Consider the following 26041-nt stretch of genomic DNA (forward strand, 5'->3'; position numbering starts at 1 on the left):
CATCCAACACATCCTCCCAGAGGAGCTCCTGAATTTCCACAGGAAGGATCCTGCCTGAATATTGGTACCAGAGCACCAGGTAACAACTCCCTTTGTAACAAAATAAGGCTGACTCTGGAGGCTCCCTCCTGTCCTTGCAGCTCCAGCTGCATTCAGGGACCTCAGGGAACATTCCCTGGAAGCCTGGGGCTCACAGCACACTAAAGAGATGGGAAAGAAATGTCTTCAAAACCAACCCCTGGGTTATCAGTCTAAAGGTTTGCAGCAAGCACGTGAATAAAGGAGCAGAGGTTTCCTCCCTGGCTCTGAAGAGAAGCACCCTGCTGCCTTCAAAGCATGGCAGAGGTGTCTGCCACAAGGCTTCTGCTCCAGCCCCTTTTGTGTTCTCAAAGACCAGCCTCATAACTAAACCCTTCATAAATAATCTTCCCCCAGACTGGAAAATGTGGGGATTTCTTGTGAATTGTTCCCAGTATTTTTAATATCTGCTGAGAAACTTGGCTTGCAGATACCCTTTTATCTCTGAACTGGCACCTTCCAGCTGAAGGAACATTTACTCTGTAGCTTTCTTGAACTTACTTTACTACAAGTCTCATCTAAAGCCATCACTTCATTCCCATTTGCTCTACCCAATAATCTCTGTCTGTTCACATTAAGAGAAGCAAGCTGAGATTGGTATCACATAAGTAAAACTAATAAAATAGTTCCCCAAATCCTCCTATCAGGTGAAAAGGTTTAGTCAAGGCATACTTGCTTTTGTTAAACAATTTATCTTTTTTTCTTAAGCAAAACATTTAATTCTCCTGAAGAAAGCTATCTAAAGAATTCATGAGAACATGAATGAGTGGTAGTTGAGAGCTGCTCAGGATTCTCAGGAAATCTTCATCATGACTAGGAACTATTAGGGAAAATGAGGTGTTTCAAATGTTCTCCACACGTGCATTTCAGGGGAACTCGTTTGCTCAATGTTATTTTTTCTCTATTTAATATTCTAAGCTTAGCATTTTCTAGGGAATGCTTAAAATATTGCAATGCCAAGAAGAGCTGCATTCAGTACTGCTACAGAGACCAGCTCCAGAAGCAAGGAGAAGCAGCTTCACCCTTTATTTGCCATTGCACCAAGCCACACCCTTGCTCATTTTTGGGGCATGCCAGGACTCCCCTCTCTCTGATGCAACCTCATGTAGCAAATCAGCAGGGAAGGGAAAATGGGGAGTTTATGCTGGGAGTCAGTCTCCCCTAAATCTCAGTTGTTACATTGAGAACAAAGGGTCCTTTGGTCCTTCTTTTCCACCCAAAAAATTCTGCTGTCAGCTGGAATCTTGAATTATCGCTTGCACAGCCCTCTCACTGCCAAAGAGTTCATCCTTCACTCAGCTAGTGCTCCTGAAAAGTGCACAGTGCACACTCAGCTGCCAGGGGGCATGGAGGGAGCACAGCACCAAGCTGAGCTGAGCAAGGCTCAAAATCAGAAAATAATAGAGATGTATCAAGGGTTAGAGCTGAGATCATGTATGTGGAACCTAGCAGTGCATGCAGAATACTTCTTTGCTGAAGATCTAATACTTCTGTTAAAGATCTGTGACAAGTTTTGGTTGCTTCTGTTTTTCCACAGGGGGATGATGCTAAGCAGAGCCCACAGAATTTCCTCCTGTACTTCAGCCTGGTCAGACAGAGCAGGACCACAAGGCTGGGACAGACCTCACTGGGCAGACCAGCCACTCAGCCAGGCCCTGCCAAACTGAGAGGTGCTGCTGCTCCTTCTGAAAATCACCAACTTGAATGCCTTGGCAGGTTTCTTGTAGGGCTGGAAGGATGATTTTGGTGCAGCACTCACATTTTGTGTGCTGTGTTGCAGTGGCACAGTGCAGAACACACCTAAACCTGCCATGGGAGAAATCAAACCCAAGGGAATTCAACCAACATTGAAAATATTTCAAACCCCTACACAAACTAAAATGTGCACAACCCCCCCCATGATGCTGTGGGGTACAGGGGAGGGTGAATGAGCTCTGCTGGCTTGGACAGAAATGAACAGCTTTGGCCTTTTCAGTGATGTCATGTAGAACTCCTGCCCTTGAGAAGTTTGCCCTGAAAGGTCAGCTTGTGATTCCCAGTGCAATTAACACTGAAATTCCACTGCCTTTGAGTGTGATGGGATTTCTGGCTCCAAGTTTGTTATTAAACTTTGAAAAGCCACCAGACTTCATAAAGACTTCAGAGCTGAAGTGAGTTGCCAGTTGCAGTAAATTATTCATAGGAGCTGGTTTATCATGTAGCAAAAAAATTACACTTAGATGTTCAACTTAACACAAGATGATTATCTGAAGGATAAATTGCCAACTCCCCACTGTAAGTTTAGAGCAATACATCCCAATTTTCAGGCTGAAAGCCATTTGTAATCCTTATGGCAATGTTCCCAGATGAAATCACGCTGGAGACTGGTACATGTCTCTGCATTTATAATCAGCAAACTTAATGCTCACCACCAGCAGTATTTATTTGCTACTTTGCCTTTGGCATAATAACTGGGGGATAAGAAGCCTGATTCACCACTGCTTTATTCCATCTCTGAACCATATTTTTTTCCAAATGAATCCATGAAGTCCTTTATTGTCAGGATTAATGTATTAACAGACCAGGTCCAAAGCCTCATCGCAGATTCACACTTGACTGTAACTCCAGCTAAGGGGCAGTCTGGTGGATTCCAGTAAATCCAGACTTAGCTCCCATTGCCTTTCCTTGGCTCTTTGTATTGTTCCTGATTCCTGTTCTGGCATTTCTTGCTACTTAAATACATCAGAAAGAAAGAGCTTTCCAACCCTGATTGGAAAATGCCCAACAGAATCCGAGTTCACTCTGAACAGCACAAACACATGCATCACTAAGATAAAAATCAAGTGTTTTTCCATTTACTACTCATGTAGGAAGTGGCAGAGGAGAGAGGCTGGGCTGTCCTGTAGCAGCAGCATCTCTGTGCTGCCCTAAAACACTGCTGAGGGAGGAAATACATGAGAAAACTGGGAATTAGAGAAAGTTCCCTGAAGCCTCAGAAGATTCATGCTGGTTTTGGAGGCAGGTTCTCAGCCTGATAATTCAGCTTTAAAACCATTATGATGATCCTTTATCCATGCTGAGGACCAATTAACTTGGAATCTTGCCTCAGTGAAGAGCTGACCAACAGTTCTGGCATAGCAAGTGTAGCAACACCTTAACTTAGATTTCAATGGTATTAAAGTGAGAGTCACTATTTCACTTCAGTGTTCAGATTTGGATCCACTGAATTAAGGAACAAGCACACTGATCACCTGACCTACTTGCTCTTCTTCATTCCATGCACTAATTAAGTCCTGAACTCTTGAGAGACGATATTTGATGGTAATAAAACCAAGGTGCTCAGAAACTTTAAATAATACAGTGTGGTACTAGAAATACATGCTTAAAAACACAAATATGTTAACATTTTGATAGAAGATAGACAGGCACTAAATGCCAGATCTTTTCTTTTTAATTTAAATTCATGAACTCATCTTGCAGTGGAATACCTAATTCTGGTATTGCCTACTTTGGTATTCTGCTTTGGTTTTATTTTAAACAAGCAAACAAAAATCCTATTACTTAAGCTCCACTTTTTAAATTGAATAAAGCTGTCAATCATGGATTTTACATATGCTCTCAGTATTTACTGCCATAGTTCTCCTAATTCTGCTAAGTACAGAATTAACAGGAGCTGGATAAATTAAAATTTACTTGATTTGGTTCCTAATGTTTCTCTGGGTTTTGCTCTTTTCTCTGCACAAGATCCCTACATCTCTTCCACGAGGAAGAAAAAAAAAAAAGCAGCAAAAAATGCAGAACCATTCTGGCATCTGTGTCCTGCTTTTGTTAAAACAGGTTGTCTCATGGCTCCTGTGACTTGGACCTATCTGCAGTTTCCTTCACCCTTTCCCACTGATCTCTCTGTAACCTTCACATTTTTCTTGGTGGATTCCTAAAGAACCCCATGTCCTTCTTACCCTGTTTTCTTTTCCTTCAGCACACACCACCAGGAAACAAACAGCCTTAGTTTCCATTTGCTGATGCACTGCTCCATCCTTTAAAGCAGAGCTGACTCCTGGGCAAATTGAAACCTGAGCTATCTGTTCACTGCCATCTGTGTATGAGCATTTGGTAGCTCAGCACCAATAACTTTAAAAGCAGGGGTTTTTTAGCTTTTCATAGCTAGACCTCCAGATTAGAATGGGCCCAGTCATGTTCAGATAATTGTGTGCTTATATAATGCACATCTTCACCTTGAACCTCTTCCCAATCATCAAATCTTGCCAGGCAGCCCATTTTTCCTGCTATAAAATACAACTTTTCCACTTAAAATTGACCCTTGCTGGTCTCCTCACTGATGTCAAGATTCATGCCCACTTCAAATCCCTCCTGAATGCTTCTGAATTTCGGTTTTCAGGGAATATCTTTTCTCTTGTTCTGTTTTCCACACTGCTTAAACTTGCTTGTCTTCATTTTCAAAGCCCTTCTGAACCCTTCTCGTGTTACTTATCAGCCAAGCAAGTACTACTGGCTTATGATCCAGCTCCTAATTGCCAGCCTCCACTGTTCTCTGCCCATTCCACAGAATTTCCCAAATGTGCAAAACGAAAAAAAATGAAACAGTGATTTTAATTTTTCTGATCAATCCAAGAATGCTCTGTCAGTACTTCCCAGCATCCCCTTCTCCTCTCTCCCTGTTTCTAATACTCTTAGTATTAGTATTAGTCTAATACTCTTATAATTAGTACTCTTAGCTCTTCAAGTCAAGGGTGGGGGTTTTATTCTGAGGTTGTAGAGCATTTGATATAAAAGACATCTGGAGTGCCTAGAACTGCAATAATAAGCATAACAATAAAAAAGATGCAGTGCCAGGGATGTATCATGTAGCTTACCACTCCTCAGAAAGTGGTTCTTCTAGTGGTATAACCTTCTGAGAGTTTTCTAAAAAAACACAGTGTTATTTCTACCGCTATTATGTTTTCTAAACTAAATTTGATGAATTTTTTTGTCTAGAATGGATAAGTTAAGGCAAATTACAAGCACATGCCACACCCTCTGAAGATGCTCTACAGCAAACACCTTGATCTCGAGGGTTTTGAGGTTCTTGCTTGTTTGTTTGAGGTTTTCAGTCTGTAGATTGATTCAGTTTTGCTTTGCAATCCAGCCCTGTCACGTTTAATTTTGCGTGGCAGTGAGCAATGACTGTGGATACAGAGGTCCTTTAATTCCTCTTGTGTTCCACAAGTGCTGTAATTTTTCATCATTTGGTGACAGGAACAAGGGAAGGTGGTTACTGCACAACTCTGGAAGGATCCCCAGCTCCCTGCAGGTACATCTTAGTACATGAGGCTGTTCTTTCTCCTGGCTTCACTGACAGGAATCACAAATCTGTCTCTCAGATCAGATGAGCCAGGCTCACCCATTCTTAGAATCATGCCTGCATTTGATGTCAGTTTCCCAGAGGTACCACATTGACACCAACATGTGCAAACTCAAGGAAAAAAAAATCTAAAATATAATTACTTTTTGTGCTAAAGACGATAAAATAAAGACATTAAAACTTGAAGTGAACACATTTTAAGCTAAATGGGTTAGGGGCAATCTCTCTTTTGTTTTGGTTTTTTTTTGAACCACTAGCAAGGACATATTCTTCCCCCAAAGAACAATACAACCACAAGAGCTCATCAGCCAATATTAAGTTTATAAAGTGACCCTCATGAAAGCACCTTTGAGAAGACAAATAGAAATATCAAACCACCTGCAACCAAAGAACCCCCTTAGAGACTTCAGTTCCAATGGCAATGCCAACATTAATATGCAAATTAAAACTAAAATAATAACTTAGAGCATCCCAGTGGTTCAGAGGACCTGGACAAAAGTGAAGCTCTGAAGTTTCCCCCATGTCCTGCTAGCAGTGTTTCCTTCAGCAGCAGTTTTACCCTCCCACCTGACCTCCTACCCTCTCTGAAATAATTCCACTCTGAAAGTCTCTTTATGGATATTATGAAAGTGGGAACACAACCCACCTGGAGACCCACAGGATGAACAGCACCAGTGGTCTGGAGCACTCCCAGTGTTCCAACACAGTGAGGAGCTATGGGGTTGGGCTGTCCATCTCTGCTCCCACACACCCCTAGGATGGTTCTGGCAGGCTGTGTCTCAAAAGATGAGTCTGGACTCTGGGTTTTTTCAGTCTTCAGAATGGTTTATTGTTTCTTATCTACAAAGTCCCTTCTCTGCCCGACCTGGATCTGACCAGCACGGCAGCCAAAGGCACTCTGACCACCCCCAAGGCGGGCACATCTTTTATAACAAAAACTACATATATCAGATTTACCTTTTATCCCCAATACCTGTCACCCTCGTCACCAAGTGCACCCTCACCCCAGAGCAATCCCCAAGTGCCAACACCACAGCAGAAGATGGATGACAAGAAGAAGAAAGAAGAGCCTTGTGACACGCCCTGACTCCTCCATCTTGTCTCCACAACCCCCCTGTACCCAAACCCCAAAATCTGTGATTTACCCTATAATTGTGTCTTCCCTTCACCATTCACACCCCAGTGATTCCCACAGGTTCCATCTCCTCACACATCGGTGGCACATCCCTGATGGATCAAAATCCATCCACCAAGTGCTTCTGGTAACATTCCAAGGCTCCCAAGCCCCCCCAAGGGCTCTCTGGGTAGCTCTGGACATCAGGAGGGATGGGCTGAGCTCCCACAAGGAGGGACAAAACCTCTGCAGTGCAGCAGAGGGCCTCAAACACCAAAACAAAAAGAATTTCACTCTGTTCAAACACAAGAATGGGAGAGAAACTCGGCACAGATGCACAGCAGTTACACAATCTTCTGCAGTGCTCTGTCTCTCAGCTGGTTTCAGGAATTGCCTGAAGATATTGCCACCTGGGAACACCACCTTAAAGGCAGATTGTGCATTTCCATGCCCAGAACATTCAGTGCTGCACTTTCAGTGACAAACAGGAGTTCTTGTATCGAGTTCCACCACTGGAGCTGCTCAGTGGGTACTTCTGTAGGCTTTTCCCAGGTTAGAATTAGTCACTTTTCAGAGTAAAACCTGGCACTATTTGCCTCAGGTTATCATGTCATACATGCCTACACTGACAGAAAAGACAAATACTGTGTGTAGCCTAATTTCATGCTCAGCAACATTATTTTTAATAAACTATAACAAATGAGATCTCTGTCAGGTTTAGCTGCATGCTTTGTAATAATATCAATAAAATTTCAGACATTTGATGTCTGTGCTGTGATGTGCTTTTCTTTAAATGATTTACATGGCGTAAGCAGCCACCTTCACAACAGAGTATAATGATGAGACAGCTTGAATTCTGACTGACAGCTTCAAAGCAAGGAGCACATTAACCAGTTTTTGTTGATTATCTCTGCCATCAAGAGTTAAGCTTTTCTCTTTCTATAAAAGAACAAAGGCTTTCTTTCCCTTTGGGTTTGTGCTGGTGGGGGCCTGTGGGGTGGCTGTTCAGCAGGCAGGGGTGAGAGGTGCAGCTTGGTGCACTCTCCCTTTGTGGGGAACAAAGGAAAGGCACTCTGCTCCCATCTGGGCACACCCAGGAGTGTTCTTCCTCTCAAACCACATTGAGCCCATTCAGCTGAAGAAAATAATTTCTCCTATTTTAAAAGGACAGCATCAAAACCCAAGCAAATCCTCAATCACAGTAGCCTACAAAAGGTAAAAATATTATGCCTTAGCTGTAGCTAATGTATTTCAAGTCATAAAGCCTATCACTGCAACTGATTTGTTTCTCTCTTTACTGTTGCTTTCTCTCCACAGACTGACAGGAGCTCATGAAGTTTTATCCATCCCAACTGTATCCTGAAAGAAAATTTCTTCCCTGAAATACTTTTAAGCTCTCCAAGGCAAGTGTGTGCACTTTCCCTGCCTGCCCAATGTCTTGAAGGAGTGGCTCCACTGTTTTCAGGGTGCCAGCAAATGACCCTGAGAGAAAGAAGTCACATCTGGAATGTGAATGAGGATCCTGCACACTGTGACCTCATGCAGAAGCTGGAGCTTCAGTCCTGCCTGTGCTCATGAATAAATTTCCAAGTTCACAGGGCTCTGCAAGTCAGATGGAGATGTGTCTCGGGCAGGAATATTGTGCTCATATCCCAGAGATTCCTCTTCTCTTCTGCTCTTCTGGCACCCAAAATAAGGGCAAAGAAAAGCATCACCTAATATATTTCTATCACTACATGCACTTTTTGTGCTAATGGCATTTTTAATGGAAAGATGGTAAAGAAGAATGCCCTCAGAAGCAAATTTACACCAAGACTCCTTACCACGAGGATTTAAGTCTTGAAAGATTTTCTAAACTAGGAAGGAATAAACAAATAAACCAGTTCAAAAAGCAGAAAATTGCTTTGATGTCAAGGAGGACATGAATTCAACTGGCTGAGCTGTGAGGGAAGCCTTGCTGTGCTTGGCTGAGTGAGCTTCACTTCTCTTACAGCTGCAGGTGTTGTCAACTCTGTGTTGTGCCCCTTGCACAAACCAGGCTGCAAACTTGGCAAGAAATAAAACTGTAAATGCCATGGTATGCAAAGGCAGGTTGCTTAATCATGCAAATGGTATGATACCTCCTCCAAGTTCATTCATTTCATTTAATGTCATTCCCAGGCCACTCAGTCACACCCTGAAGGCTCGATATAAACTCACACCTTCACAGCCTAAGCAGAAGAGGTTCAGATTTCTGACTGGCAGCTTATCAGATGGATGAGGCAGCAAAATAAAACCAACAGCTCTAAATCCAGGATGTTTAAATGACCTTCAAGTACCACACTGAATAGCTAAAATAGCTCTGCTAAGCTCCAGGCCCCGAGATCCCACTGGGCTGTGACACTGAGCTGCCTTCAGCACCAAAGACAGATCATGTCAGGTTTTCCCTGCTTTTTCTGCATGCCTCAGGAGGCTTTATTTTAATATCTGATGTAGATTATCCCATAACAGTACCAACAGGACACAGACTTAAGGAAAAGAAAGAGCCTGCTGCCTTGCTGTTTAGAATTAATAAAAAAGCTAGGCACATCAGTCACTCATAATTAAAAGTCACTGAGTATTCACAATATAAATAATAGTTCTTTCAAGACTCTTTTAAGTAAATTAATTTTACAATATCCTTTTGATTGTTCTAAACCAACAACAATGACTACTGTTGGCGTCTTAATTTGCATATGAATAGAAACACTAGTAAGGATTATTACCATTGTCTAGTGTACCATAAACTATTTAGTGATTTGTATTATTTTGTGCAGATTGTCCCTGAAGCACAAATCTATGGCCCTACACAGGCCCTCTGGGGCTAGGAGAGCAGGGCTGGCAGAGGCATGCACTGGAGAAGGAGTGGTTTGGGAATTAATTAATAGTTAGTGGAATGGAATTGTCCCCTCCTTCCCAGGGGACACTGGACCTTGTCCCCAACAGAGGGATTGCTGTGCTAGGACACTGCCAAGGGCTGACAACACCACTGCAGTCCCACCCTATGTACAGAGGGAGGACAGTGATCCTCTCATTTCCTAGAGACAGCTCCAAGGCCCAGACAGCCTGTGCAGGAGCTCAGGAGAGAGGCAGTGCAAGGACCCTGTCCTTGTCCCAGCTGGGCTGGCAGGACCTGTGACATGAACTGAGTGGGACAAAGCCCCAAAAGAGCAGAGCTTGGTTTGACCCAAAGCCACACTAATTGTATTCAGCTTCCCCCCAGACCAAACCAGACTGAAGTAAAGCATCAGGTTTTTTAGTTTTTTTAGCCAAAAAACTGTTAGTCCAGATCTGCCCTTGGTACACACCTGGAGGACTCAACTGCAGTCAGCTGCAAGTCATTCCTTCAGCTTGCTCCTTTCCAGGCCACTGGAAAGGAGCAAGCTGAAGGAATGACTTGCAGCTGACTGTAGCCTCTAAAGCAGAATCTTGGGGCAGAAATTTGTCAGTCTCCAGTACAACTCACTCTGTGACCTGCTCTTATCAGATAGTTCAAATCACTATCTGATGTTATCTGTGAGTTAAAATCACACTATCCACAGTCTTGACCATTCAGTATGAAATCCCTTCATTCTTCAAGCCAACAGAGCCCTTTCCTCATGAACTAAACTGCATCAGCCCTAAAAAGAGGTGCCTGAAAATTTTGTTCCTTCAACAGTGATTTGGGAGATGAATGGGAAGCTGAGGTGACAGGCTACATCCTCATCTGGGATTCTGAATATCACTGATGTACCTGATCCTGGTACAGTGCTGAGCACTCTCTTCTTTTATATCTATCCCAAGTCTTGGAGAGCTTTAAGCCTTTTGGGGATGTGATGGGCCTGAGATGGTGGAACCTTTTTTCACCCCTGTCCAGACAACATGTTTGTCTTGGAGTTGGCAAACTTGGGAAGAGATTGAATTATTTTCCCACACAAGGGACTCTTTTCTTGCCCAAGATGAACTGGGCTTCTCATCTGAGAGTCTGAGTAACACTGATATACCTGATCCTGGTACAGTGCTGAGCACTCCCTAAATAAACTAACTTCACATTCTCCATGGCACAGGGGGCACCAGATTTACCCTCCTGTGCACCAATTATCTCTCAGACTTGTTTGCAGCTGCTTTACACTCAAAGCCTGATTGAATTATTATTTAATTAAAGCCATTTCATAGCTGTTACCCAGAAAGCATTTCATTAGGTGCTGACTGAAATCCTTGGGCCAGGCTTGCTGAAATTAGAGATTTAGTCCTGTTATCCCAAAGCACCCAGAGCTTATCCTCCAGGACCAGCTGGGGGGCTCCATCCCCACTGTTATGGACACTCCTGACTCACTGCTGCCTCTGTTTTGTACCATAGATGAAACATTTTCATTGGTTACTCTATTTCGTTATACCTTTAATGCTTGCTTTTCTCCTTTAAAGAAGAGGTGTCAGAAATACCAGAGTTTCTTTTATATCTCTCTCAAGTCTTGGAGAGCTTTAAGCCTATTGGGGAAGTGATGGGCCTAAGATGGTGGAACCTTTTTTCACCCCTGTCCAGACAACATGTTTGTCTTGGAGTTGGCAAATTTGGGAAGAGATTGAATTATTTTCCCACTCTTCTCTTGCCCAAGATGAACTGGGTTTCATCTGCATTTATGGACAGAACAGGAAAATGAAGTATCATGAGATATTTTCCTTGCTCTAGCTGACCCTGCCTAAGCAGGGGAGTTGGACCAGATGAACTCCAGAGGTCTCTTCTCACCTCAAACATTCTGTGACTGTGGGAAATAGTTTCCCATAAGAACAAGGCTGAAAACTCCTGGAGAGCAACGAAGTTGGAGGGACAGGGAGAATCCTAAGAGGTAAATGTTTAATTACCAAAAACAGTTGATCAGTATTGATGTTTAGAAGTCCAAACAGTGCCAAAGAAGCTGAAGTAAACATCAAACCTGACACAGAATTTGTAGGGGGTGTTGTTTCTGCTTAGTGACCTTAACTGCAGAGGTATCTCAGGGAATATTGCTCAAATTACAGAATTCCTTCAAATTTATGAAGGAATTCAGCAAGCTGGGTCTGCAGAGGGCAGATTTAACTTATTGAAAGCACGTGACATGGGGTATCAGAGGATGTTTGGGAGCCAGAAATGGGCTCTGCAGGACACAGTTACTCCACAATCATCAGGTGTGGCTCCTGCTGAAAGTGGGGAGAGCAGGCCCCCCAGAGTGCTGGCCATGTCTGTCACACAGCTGGCAGAATGACATGCAGCTCACTTGACAGCTCAGATTTAAAAGTGCCTCGAGTGCTCAGGAAGGTCCCAGGGGTGTCAGTCTATCCTTATGCAAACACTCACAGTTATTCCATTACGATCGTACTGAATTTAAAAATGCCATCTGGGGAAAAACCAACCTGCTCCAGAAATGCTTAAACACCCCCCAAATTCATAATTGCTAACAAGAATGAGGTTAGACTTGATGAGATGTTTGAATCAATGCAGCAGGTGAAAGCACCAAGTGTTGTGACTGCATGGGACACAAATAAATTAAATTATGATTGATAACAATTTGATCATGTGATCCAGCAGTGCTGACAGCACACAGCCCTGAGGTCAGCTGGTACCCAAAATAAGTCCCATACAATGAAAACATGGGCAGGCACAATTTAACAAAGGAAACCTTTATAGCACACTGTATCCCTCTAATGCAATGGCATTTGATAATTTCTATTTGAACAATTGAAGATTTCCTTGTGTAAACACATTGAGGGACAAGTAGAAAATTGAAGGATTTGGTTCTGTGTTAATATAAAATAGAAGCTCTAATTCAACCCCCAAACCAACATGAAATTTATAGCTCTGATTTACCACGATCTGCTTCTTCCATACTGAGTTCTGTCCCTGCCCTTTTGGTCACAGACCTCCATCCCAAAGGCAAAGCAGCATCATCTCAACAATTCCAGGTTTAATGCAGTAACCTCAGTTTTATCCTGTTTTAAATTTTTACTTAAACCTCATGTTATCTTAACCAAAACCAGTGAGTTCATGAGCTGTGTTGCTATTTTTAATTTCCCAAACTGCCATTTGTGAGTCAGTCAAGGCAGACTTCACAGTTTTAAGGCTAATTTGAGAGCTTGAAAGCACCAAAAATAACTGCTGAAATGGAATATGCATGCTGACAAGACAAATCACTAAGTCTTGAACACAGCAAGAGCTACAAAGCTCCAACGTCCACAATCAGTGCAGTTCCCTGCCAAAAACCCCAAAGTTAATTCTGTAGTAACCTCAGAATTACTTAAATGCATTCCTTGGCTTTTCCACTTGATTGCTTTGAGCCTTTGTGGACAGCCAGCTGAGCAGACAGGCTTGGCTTAGCACAGCTATTGCTGTGTAATTTGTTCAATCACACTTTAGGAGAAATAAAAGGAAAAAAAAAAAAAAAAGAAAATTAATTTAAGACATTCAACAACTGTTTTTAAAGCTGTACAGAAAAACACATTAAACCCCCACCCCCCAATTTCTTTAAAGGCACACCATTATTCATCCACTGTAACAATCAAGTGCTATTTGTGAACCCTCTCAATTGAAGTGGAATTCCAAGAAGCCCTAGCTGTGATTGCCACTTGGCTGACATGTCAGCAGATTCATGAGCCAAAATGATCATCACTTTTTCACTCTGCTCCCCCATATGCCAAGAACTCCACATTTCCACGTGCTTACCTCTAAGTGCAATGATTTGTACTGGATTAAATTACAGTTTACAGAGTTGTGTCAGCTTTGATGATGCCAACAATTGCTTCCTGTGATGGCCACTGACCTGCCCTGGCAGGAATATGCACCTCATTCCTAATGGCATCCAACTGGCTTTAATTTCTACCCATTGGTTCTTAAAACCACCTTAGATTAAAACATCTAGTATCCCATGTTTTCTTTGGGAAAAATACATCCACTTTGTAAATATATTCAGGTTTAGACTGAACTCAGCTCTTGCTAAGAGCTAGTTTGATTGCTGATTTCAAATAAACTATCTGACAAATCAATGCAGGTTTTCTTTTTTCAGAGTTGCTCATAAATATTCAATCAACATTTTATGTGAACAAATAATTTCTGACGTTCTCTGTGCTTCCCAATTGGACAAAGGCTGGTTAATCAGCAGGACAAAAAAAAAAAAAATCCCTTATTCACAGAAACACACTGTGGATACAATCATTCCATAAACATTTCTGCAAATAACCACACTCTGCAAGTGCAGAACAATATCAGGGAGAACCTCAGCTGAAGCTGAATTGCTGATCAGAATCTGAATGAAGGCTATGGAAGTAGTATGGCTCATGTAATTACAGGGGGAGTTAAATGTGCTTTCATGGGAGCTGAACTTGGTCCATGAATTTTGAATGAGCCAGTGGATGACTTCAATTAATGGATTGACATAATAAAATTATCAATAAAACTAAAGTAACTATAAAGTGAATTTTCTATTGTATTAACGACTTTCTCTAATAGTTCATAACATACTGTTAAGAATTTGAGAAACAGAAATCTGACCTTCAGAGCTTCTGTGTCTGATGAAGTAACTAGAGATGGTGTAATATTAATCAAAAGAGTGTTTAAATTGACAACCATCCCACAGTTACTACCCCATCCATCTCCAAGTGCTCTACACGCACTCCAATAACTGTTAGTTTTATGCTGAATTTAGATTGTAAGCGACAATTGGTTTTAAAAACTGCTGATTGAACTGCCAATTTGCAATGAGAAGAGACATCTCTAAAATATGGATAACTCTAGTAATAGCGGCATAATATCCAACTCTGATCTATTTCAAATTAATGCACTTACAAAATGTGAAATGCTCCCCTAGTATCAGGTTATGAGACTAGACTGCAGGAACCCAAAACAGCTGCTCTGTTTCTCCAAGAGGGTGAAATAAAACCATTTCCAAATTGGCAAAGGAAAAAGCCTTCCCCTTCTTTTATGGTTGTACTAAATCACATTATACAAATTCTCATTTGCAAAGGGGCTGAGGGAGAGCTTGGAGGGGGCAGCTTTGGGCCCCAAGAGCAGGGCAGCAACCAAGCACTGCAGAACGTGGCAGCAGCCCCAAAACCACAACACCCTGAGCACTTTGGGGTGTGGGCTCCAAAACCCTTCAGCACCAGCCCACAGCTCTGAATCCTAATCCAAAATCTAGCATCAGGCTTATCATTTAGCAGCCCAGCAATATTTTGCCTCCGTGTTTTATGATATTTTAACCTGTTGAAATCAATTTGACCAAAACTAGCCTTACAAAAAAAAAAAAAATCACTTGGTATAGCATAGCATAAGGAAAAAAAGAAAAAGCCTGGAAATGTATGTGCATTTTTATTTCCTAGATGAGAACTGTTCTAAACTGCTGTATAATATTCAGGGCAACAACTCTAATCTCTTCTAAATTAAAAAAGTACAAGAGAGCTTGAAATGCTCTGATAATTTTAAATTCTTAGGCACTGCAGTTGCTTTCAACAGTTTGTTTCAATTACATTTCCAAGGCAGGGTTTTTTTTATTACGGATTTTCTGGGCAAATTGCCTTAAAAATGTAAACTAGGGAAGAAAGCTCTTACAGTGACCATGAGAAGCTCAATAACAATTATTAGAATAATATAAAATTCAAAAAACCTATCAAAAGAGGGCATTAAATAGCCAGCAGCTATTTAATGGGCCAGCAGCTCGCCACACTACAGCATCATCAACCAACCAGTTTTTCTTAAAAGCAACAAATAAAACCCTCCCAAAGACATCACACAGTGAGAAAGCCCCCAGTCTAAGCCACGTGCTCCAAGAGAGGGGAACAGATGTGTTAATTGATTAATTGCCTAATCCCACTGTCTCTCCACAGGAGCATCCTCTGTGGTCCCAGGGTGCTGCTCTGAGCCCTCCACAAGCTCCCTCACTCCTATTTTTTGCTGACACAATGCATTATTTTTTTTTTTTTCAGTAATGTGATGAAAGCTGAGTTTATCAAGTGCAGGTAATCCCATCAGATTTTTTGCCAGTTGAAGTTTCTATTATCTCTATGGAAATCCTGCTTTACTAGGCAAAAGCTGAGGAACTGAATGTCTTTGATAGCATTTCCTGAGCACCCTTCTGACATTGCTTCTGATCAGCATTTGCCATTTTTCCTCCCATTAAAGGTTAACTTATGCCTCCCCATCTTTTCAGCACATCTTCTAATATATGGAAAATTGCACCAGTACCTCCACTGTAAAATATTAAACAGATCTGCTATCATAAAAGAGCTCTTATCCATTCTCCAAGATGAGCATTTCCCTCTTATTTGGAAGAATGGATGAGGGAACAGATACAGCATATTACAGACAACTGCTTTTATTCCTGTTACATTTTGTGGTTAGGGGTTATATTTGCTTTTTCAAACACGTCTTCTGTGGCACTGGCCAAGCTGTCTTTGAGTCTCCTGCTGCATCTTTCTGCTTAAAGGAGCAGTCATTTCTCAATCAGAAAAATATTTGGTCTTTTTTTTTTTTTTCTTAGAGGCTTCTTAGCTCTAAGTTTTGAAGTAATTCAAGTTCTTAATACTCTTCCTCACAGCACTTAAAAGAATTTAACTACTTTTTGAATTCTTGCTTTTTCACTTCAGGTCAGGTCCTGAAACCTCAATGTCAAGACTAGTGCTTTAGCCAGATCACCAATCTCACCTTACAGTGGTATTTTCCTTTTTCATTATTCATGCCCACCTTCAGCAGTGAGCCTGTACACTAGGGAAGAATACAGATTTCAGAAGCATAGAAGACATTTTAAAGTTCTTTTTCATCCTAGACCATTCTACTGAAACAAAGATAAAATTTCTTCAAAACAAAACCATTTCTCCAAGACTGCAAAAATTCTGTATGCTTCCAAATGAGAAAATCAATATTACCCTTAGGAAAAAAAAGATTATTTTTCAACTCTTTCATTTCGCCATGGTTGGAGTTTCAATTCCAAGTGATCAGTTCTCTCAATTCTCACAGGTGCACGCAGTGTTTTCACACTATGGTTTTGAACACAAAAATAAATAAGCAGAAATATCCATTCCATTATTTCCAAATTGAGGGATGTAAAAGATATTCCCTCTGATACAGAATAATGCAGTTCTACAGCTTTTCCCCTCTGCTTTTGTTTTCAACCAGTGAAGTGCAACATACAAAAGACCCATCCCAGGTCTGAAACCTGAAGAAGGCCCTCTTGTGCTGATTCTTTTGAATTCCAGTGCCTTTTACCCTCTGAACAGAGAATGACATTCATTATGTCTGACACTTTCATAAAATGAAGAGGCAGGTTGGTCTCTGTCCTGTTAGTATAAAGACACTCATTCAGTTGCAAAATAGAGTGTGCAAATCCCTCAGAGCCAGCAGATCCACACTCACAAGCTGCAAATCCAACACCTGGGATCTTCACCTGCAATGAAAGACTCTCTTATTAAGGTTGGAAAAGACTTTGAAGATTGAGTCCAACTGCAAACTTAATGCTGCCACTGCAAGTACAGATAAAAATCACTCATGGCAAAAGGCTCAGTATAAAACTGCTCCAAACCCAGAAATCAGATTAACAGATTTTCCCTCTGAAACTTTACACTGAAGAAAATAATGAGGATTTGGCCAGAATCAAACTTAAGGAAAAAATATTAAAAAATAAAGTATCATATAATGTGAAATATCTTCATCCACCACACATCCTCAAGAAGAAAGCATTGCACTGCCTGTGACAGGCCAAGAAGGACTGGTTGGTTTTGGAAGCCTTTGAAACATCTCTGTAGCTCCCTGAAGTACCTGATGTCACATATTTTAAAGAGGCTGCAGCTTTGAATTAATCTTCTCAGGTATACATAGGAAAACTCAGCTTTGAAAAGGACTGCAAGAAACTAACACCAGATTTTGCTTCCCTTGCAAACAAGGTCACAATTCCTATTAACTTTACTATGATCAGAACCAGGATTTATGCACTAAAATAAATCAGCAGAAGTATAAATAGACTTAATAAACTACTCAGCACAAATATCTTATATAAAACACTAATTGCAATTTACAGAACATGTTTAAAATAAAAATATATAATCTAATAATGCTGATAACCATGCTTGCCAGGCAGTTTCACTGACTGTGTACATTATCTTCTATTACTTGGGCATCTACCAAACCAAGCAACCTCGACTGGGGTGGGGGGAACAAGGAAAAGCATCCTTGTTCCCAGAAATAAAGCTTGTACATAAAAGTCTGAGTTAGGCCCAGTGCTTAGATCATTCCACAAGAATTCCTAAAAAAGGCAAAGGACAACCTGTAGGACAACATGGGCTGGCAGATGCAGGAGGAAGAGGGACACATAGCCTGGGAATCAGGCTGCCCACCCTGAATAATGGGAATAATGACAGACTCACTTTGGCTGGACAGAGACAGGAGTGTGCAAATCCCTCAGATCCACACTCAGAAGCTAAAAATTCAACACCACTGATCTTCATGAAAAACTCTCTAATTTAGGCTGGAAAAGATGGTTCACATCATCCAGTCCAGCTGCAAACCTGACACTGCCACAGCCAGGACTTGCTCTGTTCACGGTCTCACTGCTCACTGAAAAAGTGCCTGGCCCAGCACAGGACTGGATGTTTTGTACAGCTCAGGTCTGTACAGCTCAGTCAGTAGAGCACGAGACTCTAAATCTCAGGGTCGTGGGTGGGAGCCCCACGTTGGGCACCAGCTGTGAGATTGTTGTGCCTGGATGGGCTGTTTGGGTCCAACCTGGCTTGCTATGGACCCCAGCCCACATGATCCCTCATGGACAAAAGGCAAAAGATGAGAATTCCTCTTCTCCACGTGGGGACAAATGTCCTCAGTTTATGGACTTGATAGGAGACCCCCCCAGATGGAAAAGAGAGCATCCCCTTCTCGCAGGGGAAATTTGAGCAGAGGGGGCGGAGGAAAGGGGCACCAGGCAATGGGATACAAGTGAGGAGGGGTGAGAGGAGGGATAAACCAGGGAGAGACCACCAACACTGACAGGGGGACAGGGAAAGGGGAGACCATGTGGTGACAGGGTAGAAATCATGTGAACAGTGCAAATCACCAAGCACCCAGTGCAAACAACTAAATAACTGTTCAGTGCCATACAAGAGCCCTCTGTGTGTCTGCACACATGAAAGGATCATCCTCAGGGAGGTGAGGGCCCAGCTCAGCCTAACATGACAGAAAGGAGTGGTGCTGCCAGGTCAGGCTGCCCCGTACACAGCTGCTGAATGTGTTGGAAATTTGCCTCCAAGACAAACATGAACACCAACCCTGATTTTTGGTGGAACTGAGAGCTGTTAAACAGCTGCTCTGCTCCCTTTTACTGCCCATAAAAGGCTGCCTGAAATGTTTTTATTGTAGACACTTCATCTTCAAGGCAGTGATTTTTCAACTCTGAAGGGCCACCCATTGATCCATCTGCAGGTTTTGTTGTTGTCTCCCTTATTCCCTGAGAGTCTGCATCTGTTGCATGTGGGGCATTCTGGTAAGCTATTTTCTTGCACTGAGTCTCAGTTTTTAATGCTGATGTGTTTTACACACACACTTAACAAACTTCTAAATAACAGAAGATATTTTCTGAATTGTATGAAAAATACCAGTGTATGAACATCACCATGGTAAGAGACTTGATAGAAGAAAATATAGCTTTTATAAAAAATATATGTTATAAACACTTCAAAAGAAGCATTCATGGACCATGCAAAGAGTGTTTAGAAGTTTCTAGGAGTTGTTTGCAACTGCAAACAACTGCTTGGAACACATTATGCTTTCAGGTCAGAGTCCTGCACATTGTGGACAGGCACAGTGTTGGCAGGACTCTCTGCCACTGCCTTGAGTGGAGATGCAATAATTCATACCAGGCAGGGCTGCAGTCACTGGTGTCAGTTCTGCAATCTCTTGCAAGAATATGAAATTGTATAAATGGGTGTCCCTTCTCACCTGCATTTCCCTTCTAGTGATACTCAGCATTTAGTCTTCTGACCCTGGTCCTCAGCTTGAATTCCTCAGAATCTGACTTGTTTCTATTGACTTTCACATCTCTGTATGAGCTTTGGGGTTTAACTGCTTATAAATTGAGAATTATATGAGCCAGAAGCTATTGAACAAGGGAACAGAACTGCCCACTATCCCCTCAGCCACAAGCAATTTTCAAAGTAAATCCCTCCTTAAAATATCACTTCATTGATTGATGCTACTTATTTATTATATAATAAAGTCTCTAGTAATGTGGTATTTCATTCTCATAAAAGAATATTCTCAACTATCACTCAGGAGCAGTTTTAATGCAAGTGACATGTTGTCATCAGCCTGCCTTCAAACCTGGTCAAACAGCAGTCTTCAACAACAACAAACAGCCAGGCTCAGGCAGATCCCAGAACCAGGAAAGGGATGCAGTCAGGCCTGGGGCATGTATTCACTGCAGCTACAAGAACCATCTTTTCCATGCAGAACAGGGGCACAGCAGGAAATAGATCTTCTGAGACCTAAATGTAGGACTGAATTGTTGCTTTACTTTAACAAGTTCAGGAATTAAAACACTGCCTTTATCCTCTTCTGTATGAACTGCATTAAAAAACCTCAGCAAAACCCTCAGAGCCTCACATGAACTTCATGTTTTAGTTACTGTTTTGCCAGAACTGCTCTTCTGCCTTCCCATTTACCTCCTCTCACTGCCACCTCATCTCCCAGTGTTCCTGATTCCCTCAATCAGCACTCTGATGGGGAGCTGTTGTGTTTCCCCTCTGAGCTGATCTTATGTGATTAAAGCAACATGATTTCTACCACCACCAAACAGTGCATTAGGAGCCTGCTTCAACTCCTGTAGTTAACTATTTTACCATGTTGCATTTACTTTTTTGGCTGTTTCAACAGCTGCAGAAGCCTGGTTCTCTCCAGCTGTGCTAAGCAGCTGCACAGCAGGAGAGGCTTGATGTGGCAGGCTGACACAGACACTGAAAGCCCTTTCAGACAGTGGCCAGCAGCACATCAGAGGTACCAAAACCACCTGATGGCCTCGGTCTGTGCACATCCAACAGCTGCCTGGCACTCTGGTGGCTGGAGGTGTGATGGTGATGCTCCTGCAGATGTGCTGGGGAGTTGTGCAGCTGTACAGATGGAGCAGAAATGACAGTGCTGGCTTGGCAGAGACTGTCTAAAGGCAGGAATGGAAAGATGTGATGTTTAGGGAGAAATATTCTTCAGCAAAAGAATCAGGAGAGGATGAGCTACTTAGACAGCCACGCTGTTCAGATGCCACCACCTAGACAAGGATCCTCTGAAAAGAAACCCTAATTATCTGGGCAGCATTTTGTACTGAATTCACTCTTACCAAAGGTAAAGGAATAGCAATTCTTCCCTTAAATTCGTGTGAGTGCATTGCAGGATCATCACCCTATTTGTTTTTTTCCACCAGTCAAACATCAAGGTGCTCCACTCAGTGAGTGGTACTGTAACTCCTGCAGTGTCCAGGCTCCTGGGGACCAGGACAAAATACAGCTGCCATGGAAAGCACCCTCTGAACATCAGGGGAGGGTAGGAAACACACCTAATCACACATTGTAGTTTTTCTGGTGCCTTCTCTCTTTTCAGGCCAAGCCAAACACCCTGCTGTGAGGAATTCTTTCACACTAGCAGTATCAGAGGACTACAGAAATGGACAGATTATATTCTGATTTTCTATTCCACCTTAGTATTTAACCACACATAAGATTTGCATCAGTTTATCTGCAGAATGGAAGTATGAAATAAAGACAGTTATAAAGCATTCCAAGATACTGGCAGGAATGAACTGTGAATATGCCAATGTTACTCCCAGTAGACACAGAGTGGACTGTGGAAAGGTTTGGAAATCTGAATCACAGAAGTCTTAACATCACTAATCCTGATTCTATTTTAAATGAAACAGAAACACCATGGGAAAATACACTGCTGATTATTTCACTGCAATATTTTAGGATATTCCCTTGCCATTTTCTACTGCTTGTAATTATCAAGCTACACGTGATGTTTTTGATACTGTCTAAAAAAAAGGAGCGTGGAATTTTAATGTCAGGTATGCAGTTCCCTTTTTATTGACTTTGATGATTTCTTTCCTATTTAAAGCATATTAAAAGGAAACAGTAGCTGTGCCTATGATTGTAAAACAATTCCTGGACGTCAAACACCTTATCTAAGCCACTTCTCAGGCAAAAAGATGAGAATTCAAAACCATCTGAAAGCAGTCAGTGGAGCAAAAAAGGAAGTTATCCAATTTAGAAGGGGGGCTGTGGTAGTAACTAATAATAGCAACTGAACTGCATATGAGGGAGTGGTTCCTGGCAGTCAGATATTTTATTGCACATCTAGATGCAAGTGTGCCAAGTGGTGGCAGCAATAAAACTGCAAATGGAATGGCTACAACAGAAACACTGTGCAGCATCACCCAAACACTCCACCAGCCAGTCCTGAATCAGGGCACTAATCTGCTTCTGTCAGGACTGCCAGGTAGGAAAAATAGCCCCCTTTATACAGCATTTCACCACTACTAGAATAAAATTAACACCTTACCAGTATCTTTTGTGGCTACTGGCAAGATCACTAAGATTAGAAGGAATATTTATACAACTATTTCCAACACGTAAGAGAAAAAGTACATGGCTGGGCTGCAGCTGAGCTTAAGCAAGAGATGCAACACTGCAGTGGAAATCTCAGAGAAGTATGCTGAGTGATGTTAGTTCTGTCCCTCTCAATACCATAATCCCTAGCACAGAAAAAGTCTAATTCTCTTTTGAAAAAGTTCTCAGTCATTACTGGGATCTCACCCAAATATGGGCCATTCTGGATGTTGGTTTTAACATTAGTTACAAAATGAAATACATAGTAATGGTAATGGGGAGGAGACAGCACATTTTAATTAGGAAGGAGCAGTCTAGAAAAGTTTCCCTTGTCTCTTTCTCCTCAGTCATTTGTTTGCTGCTATCTCATTTGTACTGAGCTTGAGTTGGCATTCAAAGGTAGTTCTTTATCTGGTGAATACTGACCTGTGCTAATTGAAGTGACTTCTGTTATTCTGTTCCTTGTCTCTCAGCTCTAATTAAAGTTTCTAACTGGAATTTACAGGCATGCCTGCAGTGTGCTGTTCTCACAGATGAGGTGCCATGAGAGTTAGGGTGCCCTGCCAGGGGATGAGGAGTGATGGCTCTGGCTCAGGGGTGAATTGCACAGTTCCTTTGCAGTCACTGAGGACTGTTGCAGTGTGAAGCAATATCCTGTCCCAGTTCCTCTCTCAGGTGTGCCAACCTGTCCCTTCCCCTCCCCCTTGGCCCCTTTCCTAACTGTGTCCATCAAGCTCCACATCCCAGCAAGGGCCTCGTGTGATTGGCACAAGTTCCAAAGATGCTTCTCAGCCCTGGGGTCCTTGGCCTGTCCAGGTGTCATTGTCCCCTGAGACCCTCCCCCTCCCACCTGGTTGGTGGCTCACCTGTCCTCTCCCTCCCCATCCCTGTGGGCTTAAAAGTCACAGAGACCATGTGTCACCAACATGTTCTATGAAAAATCCTTTCCTTGGGATTTTTCCTCCTGAGAAGCTGAGAGGCCTCAGGAACAAACTGCAAACAAAGATTCTCTGCTGCTGTGGGATGCACCAGGTGGATCTGGGATTGGTCTCATCTGGTTGTTTCTAATCAATGGCCAATCCCAGCCCAGCTGTCCAGACTGTCTCGGTCAGACACAAACCTTTGTTATTCATTCCTTTTCTATTCTTAGCTAAACCTTCTGATGAAATCCTTTCTTCTACTCTTTTAGTATAGTTTTAATATAATATATATCATAAAATAATAAATCAGCCTTCTGAACATGGAGTCAACTTTCTCATCTCTTCCCTCATCCTGGGACCCTTGTGGACAATACCACAACCATGTGGTGGGGATTCTGTTGGAGCTGTTACCAAGATTCAGAGCTCTGTGACCCTGGAATAAACTCTGGATTTAACCCTCTGGCAAAATCCTCTCCTTTTCCTCTTCACCATCACCTGAACCCTTTCCACCAGAGGTAAACTGAGTTTCTGCCATGCCTGGACTTGTTCTGAGTGCCTGACTGCAACCTCCAGCCAGCCCAAGGTGTCTCTGAGGTGAAACACCACAGCTGCTGCCTTTGGTCCAGAGCAAGGGCCAAATGAGCCCAGGCACGTTCCACCCAGCAATATTGGGATTTTATTCCAGTAGAGGACTGTCTTGCAAAGCTCCTGCAGGCAAACAGTGCCTCCCACATCATGATGTGACAAATAAGGCACAGCCCATCCAGTGGGTGAGTCTGATGGATGGGATCCATACTTTACTCAAGCACCACGCCACTGGTGATCAATATTAAAGGTTCTTGGTGAAGGAAGCCAGTGCAGAACAGAGCTGCAGCACGTTCCAATGTGCAGCTGGGCAGGGAAGTAGGGAATTGTGTCTCTACTCACCCAGCAGACACAATTCTCACCCCACTCATGCTCCCAGCTCACTGTGAGGTCCAGGCACAGGGGACAGGGCCACCCTGCTGCTCTCTGTTTATTTCTGAGATACTGTGAGGATTCCTTTGCTGTACAGTCAAATCAGGTAACTGACAATTCCTAGGTACAACCACATTCCATAACTCCACAGGGTGCAGTGCTATGGGGTCCTTTCAAGAAAGCAAATACAAAATGTAGTCAGGTAGAATAATCATTCAAACTGGAGGGATTTTTCAGTTTCTCTGGTCACTCCCACACCTCCTTTACATCACTTTTGCATATGTTACTTTTAAGGCTGAGTAATCTGCTCATCTGTCTTTAAAAGGCACATTCAAGGCCATGCAACATCATTTTTCCTGTCAAGATTTGCCTCCAAACCCTTTCACTTAAGCCCATGTACTTAGCTGGGGAGACACAGGTCTTAACCCTCTTCTCTGCCAAGTTAGGAAATCCAGCTGTTTTGTAGGAAAATGGAAAGGTTTTGGTACTTTGAGTCTTTGGCACATACTACAGTCACAGGACAAGAGCAGAGAAAGAAAAAAAGGAGATTTACAGGAGGGGTTTTCATAAGGACAGGGTTTGGAATTTGACACAGCTGTATGGTGTGAAGAAGGTGGCTGTGGCATTCCACATTTATGGAAATGAAATGACACATTTATGACACAGGAAATAAAGTAAAAAAGCAGATGTCTTCAGATGATGCATAAATAAACTGTGAGTATACCTATGCATGTATGCAAAATGCTTTAAAATGCATTGCTTCATTCATATGACATGCACAGTTAAGGATCAGAAATGAAAGCTTTTATCAGCAAATCTGGGTCAGCGCTGACTCTCATATTCCTTAAATTCTTTCAAAATTAATAAATCAGCTCCCTTGTCAAAGCGTTATTGTAGCACAGCTTCTCAATTTACAGCAGGGATAATTCTCCCTCTCTAGAAGAGCTACTGAACATTTTACCAAGGGATTGTTGCAGGGAAACAATGACAGCTACAAGAGGGTTCCTCCCACACAACCTGCTACCAGCAGCAGCAAAATCAGAGATCATTAGACAGACTAACCTGTGGTGTCATCCCGTGGCAGATATACATGATTGGGATATTCTCTGTGTCTGGCCCTTGATCAAGGCACAAATCACTTTTCAGGGAATTCTGCAGCTAAAACAAACAGAAAGAAAAAGAAATCAAGCAAGCTTTACGTGAGAAAAAGATGGTGTGGTTACTTTCTTTTCTTTGAGGAAATAAATCGTATGTAGTTGAGGAAGGAAATATGCAAAATTAAAATATGTTGCAGTGAAGATCTTGACGAGAAAGCACCTGGACTAAATTTTTTCTTGCAGATAAATTCTTCCTTGCAGATAAATTCTTCCTTGCAGATTATCTAGCACCACTGAGTTCAATAATGTTGCACAAAGTTTCAGGCAGGATATATTTCAAAAAGCCTTCAGAGCAATAATTTTTTGATATATCTTTTAAAAATATTTAGTCTCTGGTACACACTATATACAGAACCTGAATGTGTCCTGCTGTGCAAGATAGATGAGGTATTAAACAGCTTTTAAGAATCGCTATGAGAGTCTTCTGATTTCCAGAAATAATTCAAAAAACTGCTTTCAGCTGACATCTGGAGACTTCAGGGCAATTGTTATGCACCAGCTCCCCTGATAATTGTGGGCTAACCCACGCACAGCAAGGAACAGGCTGCAAAGTTCTTGGCCCTGGTCAGCACAAAGCCCTGTGAAAAACCTGGGCTGTGCTGAGACAGAGTTTTCTAAAAGTGCAGTGCTAAATTAATGAGCAGAGATAGCTGGGAGCTCTGTTCAGAGTGTGAGGACAAAGATGTGGACTGCACACCCCTGGCTGTGTATAAAGGTGTTCAGTGGGGTGAGACTGGCTCAGAGAACAGGAGACAACTCCCTGATGGAGTGGAGGTGTGCTTTGCACCCCCCTGTGACTGGCTGGGCCTCTTTTGAGGAAACCAAAATAATACCTTTAGAAAGGAAGCTTAGAACTGCACATAAGAAGAGTGGT

The 26041-nt window shown here is 42.3% G+C and overlaps 1 protein-coding gene across 4 annotated transcripts in view; it reads right to left on the reverse strand.

The window, feature by feature from the left end:
* Nucleotides 1-26041, reverse strand: part of GALNT18 (polypeptide N-acetylgalactosaminyltransferase 18) — a 225191-nt gene that overhangs the window by 23119 nt on the left and 176031 nt on the right. For all 4 annotated transcript variants that reach the window (XM_030240725.2, XM_050974795.1, XM_050974796.1 and 1 more), the window contains exon 10: nt 25073-25168. In XM_030240725.2, coding sequence (XP_030096585.1) covers nt 25073-25168 — 96 coding nt within the window. The remainder of the gene's footprint in view (nt 1-25072; nt 25169-26041) is intronic.

This window comes from Serinus canaria, chromosome 5, assembly GCF_022539315.1.
Source record: "Serinus canaria isolate serCan28SL12 chromosome 5, serCan2020, whole genome shotgun sequence".
Taxonomy (NCBI): domain Eukaryota; kingdom Metazoa; phylum Chordata; class Aves; order Passeriformes; family Fringillidae; genus Serinus; species Serinus canaria.